We start from the raw sequence: 13,773 nt of genomic DNA on the forward strand, positions 1-13,773 counted from the left end.
CTAGTAAGCCAATTTGACATTATGATTGTGCTTTGGGGAAAACGGCTATGGGTCTGTAATATCACTAAAGAGTTGTACTTTCTAGGAGGCTCCTTTTTTTTTTTTTTTTTTTGTGGTGGGGATGCTCATGACTAATATATCAGAGAAGTGTTTTCCTGGTCTACTGAAGATCCACCTGGGTAAATAAGCAGGTGGAAAATACAGGAATGAACAGTGGTGGCAAATAAAACAGCCAGACTAAACTTGCAGGAGCTGGTTGCCTGGATAAGCCCCAACACAACACAATAAGACAGGAGGAATAACTGATTCAGCTCAGCAAGATCAGCCTAGCCTTGAGGAGTAAGGCCAAATTCTGGCCCTCTGGGAGCACTGTGATTCTTGGATGAGTACCTCTGGAGTCCTTATGCATATTTAGGAATAAAAAACCTATTAGTTATTCATTGCTATGTAAAAAATTCCCCCAGTATTAGCAGCTCAAAACAACAAACATTTATTATGTCACAGTTTCTCTGAGGCAGGAACCCAGGAGTGGTTTAGCTGCAAGGTTCGGGCTCAGAATATCTGGTGAGGTTGCAGGCAGCTGTCGTTGGCTGAAGCTGCAGTCATACTGGGGCTGGAGGAAGATCATCTAAAAACACCCTGTCAGTGTGCAGCTCCCGCACAAGCCTCCCGTTAACCTCAAGCCATTCATCCCAGGAACTCTCAAGTCTTGATTGATGGCAGCAGAGCTTCCAGGAATGACATGCAATGGGGAGCCCTTGTTCCTGGAGAGGCCCGGGGCCCCATCAGCCACAAAACCAAATTAGGGAATTACTGTTGTTACCTTTGCAGCCCAGTATCAAATGCATTTCAAGTGGGCCGCCTCCAAAGAGGTGTATATCCGGGTGGTTAGGCCAGGCTATGCCATCAGAGGCCTGAAGGGCCCCAGCTTCCCAAGGCCTCCTGAAAAGGTGTGTACTGCCCAGGCACCTGCTGTGTGGTTCCAGGTAGCCAGGGATCTGGAACAGGAAAAGGGTCTGGAGAGGCTGGGACACAGGAGGGGACTCTTGGGGGACAAGTCGTACGCCTAGTAGCAAACCCTAGCCTCCCCAATGGGGAATAGAGCTCAAGCTTACCCGAATGCCTTGTGCGGTGGGGAGGGGCGGGGCCGGCGGGCGGGCCAGGGAATCCTCCAGTTAAGAGTCACCCCGGAGCCCTGGTTGCAGGAGAAGCCCGGAGCCAGTCAGGCAGCAGGCTCAAATGTGGACTGTTGCCAACTTGCTTCTGCCCACTCAGAGTGATGGGGGTGAGGGGTTGCTGTGGTGACTGTGCAGACCTCCCCAGACCTGGACGCCCCCGCCGTCCCAGGTCTGCGGACGGCATACGTACTGCGCATGCGGGTGCCGAGCAGTTCCGGATGGCCAGGGATCTGGGACACAGCAAGGGTTGGGAGAGCCCAGGTCACGGTAGAATGTCCAGGGACAAGGCTTAATCTAGACAAATGCGCATATTCCCCTTGAAGGCAGAGCTGGAGGATACTGGACTGCACGGCCAAGGGTGGGGAAGGGCAGGCCGGCGGTGGGGGGCGGGGGGGGAAGGGGAGGGGTGTGTCCCCTAGTAAGAGGCACGAGAGCTATGGTTTTGCAGGGGAAGCCTGGGGTCTCGTCAGGCGGCAAGTCCGAAGGGGACTGATTGACCAGTTAGTCCCTGCTGCCTCAGGGTGATTTCAGGGCATGGGCCCCCTCCACACTGAAGACTGGGTTGGTGGTTAGGGCTGAAGGGATGTGTGTGTATTAATACTATGCCTGCCGGTCCTGCGCATTTTCTGGAGGAAGGCGGAATATGACCCACCCCGGGACCAGTACTGGGCCAGGACCCAGTTCACAGGATTAGGGGCACCATGGTTGGCTCTTGGGGGAAAATAGACCTGTCGAAATTCCTTCATTCCTCGCTGGCTGTTCGCAGGAGACCTTAGTTCTTTACCAAATGGACCTCTCCACAGGCTGCAAGATTCTCACAAGGTGGCAGCTGGCTCCCCCCAGAGCAAGTGAGCCAAGAGAGTAAAAGAGAGAGACCAAAACAGAAGCCATAGAGTCTCTTATAACAATCTGAGAAGTGTCATACATCACTTCTGACATATTCTGGAGGTCACATAGACCACCCTGGTTCAGTATGAGAGAGGCTACATGGCGTGTGAATACCAGGAGGTAAAGATTATTGGGGACCATTTGAGAGGCTGGCCACGGAAAGACTGGATGTCCTTATAATTTAGCTATCTCAAACTTAAGGCCAATAGGAGTGCAGAGATTTTTGTCTGTTTGGTTGATAGATAACAGTATGTCCATGAAAATAATCAATAAACAATCTATAATAGGAATAGAAAAGAGTTTTATTTCAGCCAAATTAAGGGCTATAGGCCAGAAGACAGCCTCTCAGATAATTCTGAGGAACTGCTCCAGAGAAGCATGGTTTTCAGCACAGTTTTATGTCTTGTCAGAACAAAGAACATTAAACAAGTCTGGGATACATTTCTTCAAGGTTTCAAAAAACAGATCAGCACGTACATGGTGAGTCAATATGGCCTTGGCACCTGGGAAGGGAGTCTTATCAATGAAGGAGTACCAGTATTGGCATCCCAGGAGGAGAGACATTTAATTTTTATTTTTAACATGGACATTCTTTACTTCTGGTCAATGCACCCTTTTCTTTAATAATTAAAGCAGATGTACAATGTATGTGTGATAGGCCACAAATAGGCTGTTGTAGTTAGCATAAAATTCAGGTTAACTCATGTATAAGCCAGAATGACTTCCCCATACCTCAGTGTGTAAAAATTTCTTTTATCATTTATAATTTATAATTTCTTTTATCAAATAACTGGCACATACTAGATGCCCAATTAATATTAAAGGAATGAATTAATTTTAATATTAAGGGAAATGTGAACTTCTCTTGCAGCCACAGGCTGATAATATCTGGGCAGTGGTTTCCATTTGTTTTCCTTATTACATTTAGCTCGAGATTCAGTTGATTGCATATGGCAACTGACCTTAAGACAAGGAGATCTCCCTTTTTTTAGTGGAAAAGAAAATTAGATTGAGAGTAAAACATTTACTAGATAAAATTTACTTCTATGAATATCACACTTTGGTTTGCCTAGTTCTCTAGAATCAGCAATAAGTAGTTATCTTCCAGGACACCATTTAATTGAGAAAAGTCAAAAAGAGTTCATCACAGGATCTATTTTGAAGCAAAATAGCAAATAAACCAGAAACACAGTTTTAGTATGGCCTGACACCTGAGATGCAGGTAACCAATGCTTCACTGGTGGACTTGGCCACTTCTTCTGACATGTCATAAAGCTCTCAGATTTACCTCATGTTGAAATTGGACTAGCAGGGCCTTTTGGATGAAGAACTAAGACTGACTCCTTAATGGAGACAAACTATTCACACTCCTTGAAACCATGATTTTCATAAATATTACTAATTAAAATTGATACAATGATTTGAGTACCTAATTAGAGCCATGTGCTTTTCCTCAATTTTCACTTCTTATTCTAACCTGTTTTACACATGGGAACACTGAGAATTTGAGTAACCTGGGCTACCAGGTTAGAAAAAGGCAGCCGAGGGCTTCCCTGGTGGCACAGTGGTTGAGAGTCTGCCTGCCGATGCAGGGCACACAGGTTCGTGTCCCAGTCCAGGAAGATCCCACGTGCCGCGGAGCGGCTGGGCCTGTGAGCCATGGCCACTGAGCCTGCGCGTCCGGAGCCTGTGCTCCGCAATGGGAGAGGCCACAACAGTGAGAGGCCTGCGTACTGCAAAAAAATAAAAATAATAAATAAAAATAAATAAATAAAAGAAAGAAAGAAAGAGGCAGCCGAACTGAGATCAAACCAGTATCGCAGTGACTTTTCAGCTTATAATTTATCCCTTATACCACTGGAAAAAAGTGTTTCCCTTTCTCAGCTGTCTAAGGAGGTCCACACCCCTAAAAGTTAGTTGCTGTCATGTGACTTGCTTTGGTGGAAGAAACATAAGCAGAGGTGACATGATTCATTCTTAGTGGAGACAGTGATTGCCAGTGCTTAACTATCCACTTCACTTCTGCTTCCGCAGCCCTGAAAGCATCAGTTTGGAGGAACCATAGGATCAAAGGAGTATGTGCTACTGAGCCAGCACCTGGAGAACACGCTGGGGAGCCATCTGAACCGATGGTGGAACTCGCATGAGAAGGAAAGAAACTTCTGTTGTTTTAAGCCACTGAGATTTTGGAGTTGTCTGTTTATGCCGGATAACCTATCTTATCCTCATGTATTCAACTAACCACACATTATTCTCTAGGCCAACTTCTGTCCTTGATTTCATATCAAATCAATTCCAACTTCCCATTCTCTTAGAGTTATTATTTCAGTTTTATATGGCCGCATAGCAAACCACTCCACAACTTAAAATGACTTAGTGTTTCTTATGACTCTGTGAGCTGATTGGTCTCAGCTGCATAGTTCATCTACTACACATAGGGCAGGAGAAGTTCACTTATGTGGCTGCATTTGCTGGGGAGCATGGCTGGAAGATGGTCTTTCATCCTTGGGGTCCTCTCTCCACGTGGCCTCACATCATTCAGAAGGCTAACGCAAACTTCTTTACAACGTGAAGCTTTCTAAGAGGACAAGTCCCCGGTGCAAGTGTTTATCAAGCATCCAGTTGCACCACATTTGCTACTATCTCACTGGCCAAAGCAAGTAACATAGCCAAGGCCAGAGTCAGTGTAGGTGGGGCTATGTGAGGACATGAATTACAGAAGGCATGGTTCTTTGGGGACCGTCCATATAACAGTCTATAACAGCCATTAATTAAGCATTAACAACTAATATTCACAGTTTTAAAAGAGTTTTCACATTTATTATTTCATTTCGTTTAACAGTAACCCTTGAGAAACAAATAAATGCCAGCCCTATTTTACAAAGAAAGAGACGGGGACTCAGAAATTTAGACACCTAAAATCACACAACTAGTAAAAAGCAGAATTGAGACTTGAACTCAGGTCTTTTTACTGCAAAACCTGTGTTTTTCTATATCACAGCTACCTTTGGCCAGCACAACCTGTGTTATCCAGCTATGATTTCCATGTTTGATCTTTACAGTTTTTGAAAATTTGTTGACAAGTAAATGAGAGAATAATTCACTTTTTCCAAATACTTTTTCTAGAGCTTAGATTGTTTATTTATTTATTTTTGACGTGTTTGGGGAGAAATGCACCCAACTCTCAAAGACTGCTATGTTGAAACAGAGTTATTAGCAATGTTTGCTTATTGCAAAGCAAGCCCCAAGTAAGCCAACATAGCTATTGCGAAGGACACGGCTTATGTCAAACCCTGAAAGGATTTAGACTTCATAATGCCCAAAGTTTCTTTTGAGGAACAGAGGGTTCTTTTCTATACCCTCGCCATGTGACAAAGAGTTTCAGCCTAAAACTCCCATGCCCAAGTTCCTTAAGGCATTTATACTACTGTGCAAATGTCAATACTAGTAGCCCACAACTGACGGACAGGACTTATATCACTGGGGTGGAGTTGGGTTGCTGGGCTTATAAATAAAAATTTACATTGAGAAAGAATCCACAATTGTTCTTATGATTGTTTACAATTCCTGGCTGCTGGAGAATAAATCACAAAGAGATTGAGATCAGATCTGGCTCAGAAGTGCTACCTGTGGTGCTGTTGCCCTGGTAATCAATGACTGAGGAAGAGAGATCCAGGGGAACTATAGCCCCACTGCCCATTAGGAGCTGGAATCTGCCATCAGGCCCTCGCTGGATGAGATACTCCACTGAGGAATGCCCTCGGCAATGTCCCGTTGTCTCGTTCCATACTCTCGGCCCCCAGCCTCCAGGTGACACTTTTCATTGGGAATATTGGCTGGTTGGGCCTTTGATCCATTCCCTTCACTTTCCTTGTCACTTTCCTGATACAGAGAGAAATAAGGAAATGTTTAACAGTAAACTCAATACCTCTGATCTCTCCCTCTTGTAGAGACACCCTTATAAGAAGCTTCCCCTTTATGCGATCTCAGGCTTCACACTCGACTACCATCTACGAACTATCTCATGACCTTCTAACTTCACACAAGAGAGGCAAATACGAATAAACATCATGGGGTGAGGGGCATTAGAAAAAGAAGTCAGTCTGACCATGGGAGCTCAGTGAGACTGCAGTTACATGAATTACCAGGTGGGAAAATACTCCTCTGTAAGGGCCCAAATCAGGAGCAACCAACATTCCCATCTCAGGGCTCTTGGTGTCCCCAGCGGGATATCACATACCTTATTTTGTGTTCTATAGTACTCATTTAACATATACTGGTATTTGGGTTGATTAAGACCAAAGAAGACAGCAAATCTTCCACCAAGGAATTCACATGCTAGAAGAAAGAAAAACGCTTTGGTAAACTGAATTAATAATTAAAGCTTAGACTCAGTGGAGCTGCCAAAAGTCTCAACTTGCCCTCAAATGGTCTATTACTATACTTAACTTCAAGGCTGACAAAAGATTTCAATTGCTCCAGACTCTCAAAAAGTCCTAGGACTCAAAGGGAATTTGTTAAATCTTCTGTCTTCACACAGGATTACGTGTAAACTATCCTTTCCAGATGAATATATCAGGGGAGATTTTCAAAATACTTAATAACAGATACAGGTCCTGAGCAATCAGAACAGATGTTGCCTATCCCCATGCGTATCATCTGATCATCAGCTGTGAGTATGTTGCAAAGTATACCCAAAATTAAATCCAATGTTACCGAGACCCATGTCAGAAATCCTTCCATGCATCAAAACAAACTCCTTTCTAGCAGCAATTTAAGACCTTCCTTGTCTGCCTTCAGTTACAGTATCAAGGTGGTCTGCAGCCTCAGGGATTGTTAGAGTTAGGGATAAAGGTTTAGCATGAATAATGAGGGGTTTCCAAAAAGGTCTCTCCTAGAGATGTTCTCCTGTAAAAGTATAGGACTTCCGATGTGCCTCCCCCCATTGTAGGACTTTCTGATTCCCATAATTCATTCCACTTCTGAAGAAATAGCTCATACAGTGCATCAAAATGATGCTCTCTATTCTTTTTTTAATATGCTTTATCCTTTCAAAAATACTCTAGCTCTGTAATCTGTTTGTTTGCCACAGTGCCTAGTACACGTGCATAAGAGAAGTTTCTAAAACATTAAAATAAATCTCAGGAAGTTTTCCTGTTTATGACCTACTAGAATCTTACATGGAAAAAATTAACTACCAGTGTCATCTGGGTCCCAGCTCTAACCAAAGTCTCTGTGTAAAGATCAGACTGTTAGCATATTTATGCCTTCACTACAATCTGGAGGCCCCCGGAAGAAGCCCTTTCAGGCTACAGTTCCATTTGGAACCCTGAAGGCAGATTGATTCCCTGTGTGTCCTGCCCCTGTCATCTGAAGTCAAAGCCCAACATAGAAATCACTGTAGTCCCTGTTCTCCTTCACACTCTCATATTGCTGTACTGAGTTTTGCTTCTTTTACCTGATCTAATCTCTAAGGCTCCCTCCCTCCAAAACATTTCACTTCTTCAAACAGTCTTGCCCTAACTAAAGCACAGAAGTCTCTGGAAGGCAACATTTCTTCTGCCAACATATTTTGGTTGAGTTAAGGTCAGTATTCACCTGGGTCTCTAAAGTAACTTCCAAATTACAAACCTTCCACCTTGATCAAAAAGCACTTAGGGCTCATACCATCTGACTAAATCTCCCTTATCATTACTTTTAATGTGATTTAAAGACCCCCTGGTCACTTTTGTGATCCCCAAGCTGGCCTTGGCCAGACATACTTTCATAGCATTCTTAAGATGTCTCCTCTGTAGTCAACATTCCTGAGTATCCCAGTCTGTAGTCCCTACACTCCTCCTGCCATGGAGGTTGTAACAAGAAATTATCATCATAGGCATGTTTACTGGCCTATATTACCCATTGAATATTAAGGCCCTTGAAAGCAAAGACTGTCATTTGTCTTTGTGTCCCAGGGTCCTGCACAGTGCTGAGCATACATGAGTACTCAATAAATGTTTATTGAATGAATGAATGAAGATCAATTCCTAAGAGCTATATTTTATATTTGCTCAGATTCTTAAAGTTGTTTCCCCCCATCACATACACGAGCATATGCAAGTTAGAAGGAAATGAGTAATTAGATGTTGCCAATTGTGATTTTTAAAAAACTGGTGAAAGTCAAACAAAATAAGATTTAGCATTTTGTCTCTTGTAAAGAGCCACTTAGGCCATTCATTATGCCCTTGGGAAGGATCAGTAAAATTGTTTATAATAGAGTGATTATGAAAAGGGAACTTGGGACTGTGTCAGGTAACAACAGTTGAAAAAAGAAAAAACTTGGAAGTTTATTCAGGTGAAGAGTCACCTCAGGGAGGACTGACTATAGTCTTCAAATATTTGAAACTCTATGAAAGAGGAATCTGGACTGGTGTTGTCTGGCTTGTAAAAAGACAACTAGGATCAACGGGAAGAACTTTAAAAGAAGATAGAATAGGGCTTCCCTGGTGGCACAGTGGTTGAGAGTCCACCTGCCGATGCAGGGGACGCGGGTTCGTGCCCCGGTCCAGGAAGATCCCACATGCCGTGGAGCAGCTGGGCCTGTGAGCCATGGCCGCTGAGCCTGTGCGTCCAGAGCCTGTGCTCCGCAACGGGAGAGGCCACAACAGTGAGAGGCCTGCGTACTGCAAAAAAGAAAAGAAGATAGAATAGAAGATAGAATTTACTAAAAAGAGTTGAGAAAAGATGCCAGGGCCTGCCTGAAGATGTGAGGTTCTATGCCTTTGGGAATGTTCAAGAGTAGATATGGAAGCGACCATTTCTTCAGAATGCCACGGAGTGGATTAAACCACTGGAAGTCCCATCTAACTCTGAGGGTCTGTAAGTCTATATTTAGGACACAAAAAAATAACCTTAGCAGTACTTACTAGAAAATGAGGTCCTTGCTATTTGCCCTGCCCAAAACCTTAGGTAGGACCCCCATGAAAGTTTAGACTGAAAAAAAAAGAGAAACCAAATCAGCGTAAATTAATAACAGGAGTGGTGACTGCAGAGTCTGCAGTGTAGAAGTTTCAAAATGCTTCGTAATACGTTCCATTTTCTCTCATAGATGAGAAACCTAAGATTATCATAATTATAAGTTGATTGTACTTGGCTGTAGAAAGCAAACCAAGGAGAGCAAGGAATTAGCTTAAAACTGTGTTTTACACAAACCTCATCTGCCTTAATCTCTCATTCACTCAGCCCCCATATTCACTAATAATGATATTCTAAGCTTACAGGATCAAGTGTTGAATTTGTTCTCTGTTCCTCTTTTTCTTCCTCTTCCTCTGTGCTATATTCTTCCATGATGTCGCCGTCAACAAAATGGATAACTCTTTTGGGAGTCCTCCTTTTGGAAGGTCTACCCTTCTCTAGTTCTAACTGCTGGAAACTGTCTTTTTCCATAAGGAAAAAACTGGTAAACGAAAAACAGGACGCCTTAAGACAATTTGCCCAGGACAGTGTTTATATAGCAGAGACGTGTCTAATTATTTTCAATGGATTGTAAAGACAGAGAGTTCAGAGGTAATTGCGGCTGTGATCTCATCAGTTCTTCAAATCCAAGAGAGGACAGTTTAGTTCTGTACCAAAACAGAAAAGATTCAATTAGTAGTGAAAATGTGAACTTTGGGTCTTCAAACAAAACTGTTAACAGGGTTCCTTTATCCTTTATTAATTGCAAAAGCTGCAGTTGCTGGTAGGGGTAGGAAGAGGCCATCACCCTGTGGAAATTCCTCAATCATTTCAATAAATACTGAGGAGCAAAAATAAGTAGTGGCAAAGAGTACAGGCTTTGCACAGACGGGTGAAAATATTTGCCAAGTATATGTCTGATAAGGGACTTATTTTCAGAATATATAAAAAACTGCAATTTATAAAATATAAACAACTCAATTAAAATAAGGGCAAAGAATTTGAATAGACACTTTCCCAAAAATTTACAGATGCCAAATAAACTTAGGAGAAGTGCTCAATGTCATTAGTCATTAGACAAATGCAAATAGAAACCATATGCGGTATCACAACAGTCACTAGAAGGAGAAAGTTAAAAAGACTAACAATACTAAATGTTGAGGGGTAAGTGAAGCAACTAGAACTCTCATAGATTGCTTGCCAGTGGGACTGCAACTAGTATGGCCACTTTGGAAAACAGTTTGGCAGTTTCTTAGAAGTCAAACATATACTTACCATGTAATCTTGTAATTCCATGTCTAGATATTTTCCCAAGAGAAATGAAGATATATATATATATATATATCCATCTAAAGATTTGTATGTGAACATTCATAGCAGCTGTATTTGTAAGGGCTCTAAACTGAAAACAATCCAAATATCCATTAACTGGTAAAAGATAAACAAAATGTGGTATATCTATTCAACGGAATACTGCTCAGCAATTAAAAGTAACGGACAACTAATATTTGCAATACCCTGAAGGAATCTCAGAAGCATTATGCTAAGTAAAAGAAGCCAGACACTGTATGATTCTACTTATGTGAAATTTTAGAAAAGGCAAAATTACAGTGGTAGAAAACAGATCAGTGTTTGCTAGGGGTGACAGGCTGTGGGAGGAGATTAACTACAAACGGGCAAAGGGAACTTTTTGGGGTGATGGAATTGTTCTAATAGATAGTATGATTGTAGTAGTGGTTACTCGACTGTGTATACATTTGTTAAAACGAATCAAAATCTAGACTTAATTTTATTTAAGTTAAATCTTAATAAAGCTGAGGAGCTTGGAGCCAGACTGTCTAGGTTCAAAATCCTGTTACTTAATATTCCAGTGTCTTGGTTTCTTCATCTATAAAATAAGAATAATATAATTTGAAAATGTGTGTGAATATAGTACCAACCTTGTAAAATTAAGGAGTAAATGAGTAAAGACACATACAGGACTCAGAACAATTCTTAGAAAATGGTAAATATTTAATAAAAGCTGGCTATTATCAAGTACTTATCACTTACTTAATGATGTATATATGTCAGGCACTGTTCTAATGTAGTAAGTACACTCTTGTCTTAATATTTAATATATTTTAAGATTATATCAGCAAACATGGCAGGCTGAGCTGATGTGGAAGAACTTTTCTTCCTGTTCCAAACACACAGAAATGCGGGATAAAATGAAACAAACAAAACATTAAATCAGGCTGCACTAAGCAAGTAAGAAAGAGAGTCGGAGAGAGGAAGGGGAAGGAAGGGAGTGAGGGAGGGAAGAAGGAGGGGGAAAGAGAAGGAAAGGAAGAAAGGAAGAAAGGAAGAAAGCTAACCCAGGTGTCCGAAAAAGAGAGGAAACTCAAAACCATACGGGTGAGCTGAAGCTGAGTTAGTTCCTGGGGTTTCAGAGCCAGATACAAGCCTTGGGGCTAGAGTTTTAATACCGACTCAGAGAGGAGAAAGTCTAAATCACAAATCCCATGAGTGTGGGGAGCTGAAGTAAAGCTACCTACATAAAACTAAGATAATAAAGTACTATCTTAGCTACAAAATATGGACGAGTAAAACTACCTGTTGGCCTGCAAAAGTGGCAAAATAATTTGTCATCTCCTGGCAACTTGGGTAGAAATAGTCACCTGAAAAAAAACTGGAGCCCGAGGCCAGGACCCCATACTGGTACGTGGCCTAAATTCATAGCCCTCATACGGTATAAGGACCTATAAGGACCTGAAGTGAAGCTGAGTAACCTGAAGGCAGTGCAGCCCACAGAACTCTCAGATGCAAACACAAAGTCACCCTGGAGGGAGGCTTCAACGGGACAGGGAACACTGGACCTCCACTACAAATAACCCTGGCCAAGGATGCGCTCATTGCAAAAACTTACAAATCACATGAGAAAACCAACCATCATGAGGAGGGTTCAGCAAATGAAATGAAAAAAATGGGAGAGTCCTCATCCAAGAATTAGGAATAATAGAACAACATGAAACTTTAAAAATGAACATGGTTAATATATTCAAAGAGATAAAGGAAGCAAAACATTATAGTATCCAAAAGGAACAGGTTGATTTGAAAAGGAACCAAACAGAAATTCCAGAAATGAAATATACGGGAACATAGGATATGTTGGATGTAGATTAAACATAGTGAAGAAATCTGAGGAAATCTCTCATAAACAGCATAAAGATATATATATTCTGTTAACATGAAAGAAAAGTTATGAGCTAAGGATAGATGAGAAAGTTCAATATACTTTTAATGGGAGTTCCAGAAGATGTGAACAGAAATAATGGAGGAGGTGATGTTTGAAGAGGTAATGGCTATGAATTTTCCATATTTGAAGAAAGACACAAATCTTCAAATAAGAGAAACATGAAGAATACTAGAGGGGTAAAAAAATAAAATCAAACCTAGATCATAGAAATTACAGAAAATCTTAAAATTTATAATAGATAAGGAAGATTAGGCTAAAGGCTGACTTCAATTCAGCAACAACTGAGCCCGGAAGACAGTTGATTACTGTCATAAAGAATTCAATATCTAGCTAAACAACTTTTGAGAGTAAAATAATGACATTTTACTACCTATAGAAACTGAGTTAAGCATTCCTGCATCTTCACTGAACGATGAATAATATAAGATTCTGTGTCAAATAGAAGGAAAGTGAACGCAGAAGTAAGAGTAAGATGCAAGAAACAAATGTAAATGAACAAGTAAACAAAGTGAAACTCTTAATAGTGACTCTTAAAGACACTGCTTTGGTAGGGCACAGTATAAAAACAAAGAAGTATTAAGTATTAGATAACAGTAACAAAAATATGGAGGGTTGACCTCTTTAAGTATTGTTTTGGAATACTTTGGAAAGGATAAGTATGCATGCTGACAATTTAAAGGTGACTAGCAAAATAATGGAATTAGAATGTATGGCTTCAAAACCAGTAGAGGAAAAACAAACAAAAAAAAAGGAAATAAACACTCCAACAGAAGGCAGGAAAAAGGGGATAAAGAGAGCAAAGGAAAAGCATGATTAATGAAAACACAAATAAAATATTAGAAATAATTCCAAATAAGTCAGTAATCATAATCCGTATGAGTGAATAAATTATCAGCCACCTATCAAAATGTAGACCAGCAGATTGACTTTTTTAAAGTTTTATGGGCAATAAACACAGGATTGAATATACATATAAATATATATTCAAACATACATATGTTTATGTATGTATGAATCAGTCACCAAATCTTATTTGTACAATGCCATTGTTAAAGCTCGGAGTTACAAAAAGCCTGTCAAGGGTTAAATTTGTTATCCAAAGCAAGGTGATGTGAGACCTTCTCAGCCCAGGGTCCCCTGAGGAGTCTTAAAGGATATATTCATGGTTTTCCCTGACTGACTTAGTGGCAGTGTATCACAAAAGAACCTTGGTGAGAAGAAAACTAAAACTACTTGGTGAGAAGTAAACTAAAACTATTTAGTTTCTGATGCCAAAGAGCAGCAAAAAAAAAAAAAAAAAAAAAAGATATTAACTTGGTGTTTAAAATATGCCGAGTATAACAGTATTGCAAAAGTAAATATTTTCAATGCCATGAGAAATAAAACATGCTCTATAACAATCAGAAGAAAATAAAAACATTTTCAAAAAACAACTCACCATTATTCCTCTGCTTTTTCTTTCATTGCTTTAATTGGCTTTGGTTTTGAAAGTAGTGCAAAATTTGGTGTTAGAATTTGTTCAGTAGATGACAAATT

The 13,773-nt window shown here is 40.8% G+C and overlaps 1 protein-coding gene across 1 annotated transcript; it reads right to left on the minus strand.

The window, feature by feature from the left end:
• Positions 1–5,765: 5,765 nt before the first annotated feature.
• On the minus strand, positions 5,766–9,491 carry FAM177B (family with sequence similarity 177 member B; the record flags this gene model as incomplete). The annotated part of the gene is made up of 4 exons (XM_079697134.1): positions 5,766–5,948; positions 6,307–6,404; positions 8,972–9,038; positions 9,324–9,491. The coding sequence occupies 4 exons, from the start codon at positions 9,489–9,491 to the stop codon at positions 5,766–5,768; spliced, it is 516 nt and encodes a 171-aa protein (XP_079553260.1).
• Between the last annotated feature and the right edge of the window lie 4,282 nt (positions 9,492–13,773).

The sequence above is a fragment of the Hyperoodon ampullatus genome (genome assembly GCF_949752795.1).
Source record: "Hyperoodon ampullatus genome assembly, chromosome: 2".
Classification (NCBI taxonomy): domain Eukaryota; kingdom Metazoa; phylum Chordata; class Mammalia; order Artiodactyla; family Ziphiidae; genus Hyperoodon; species Hyperoodon ampullatus.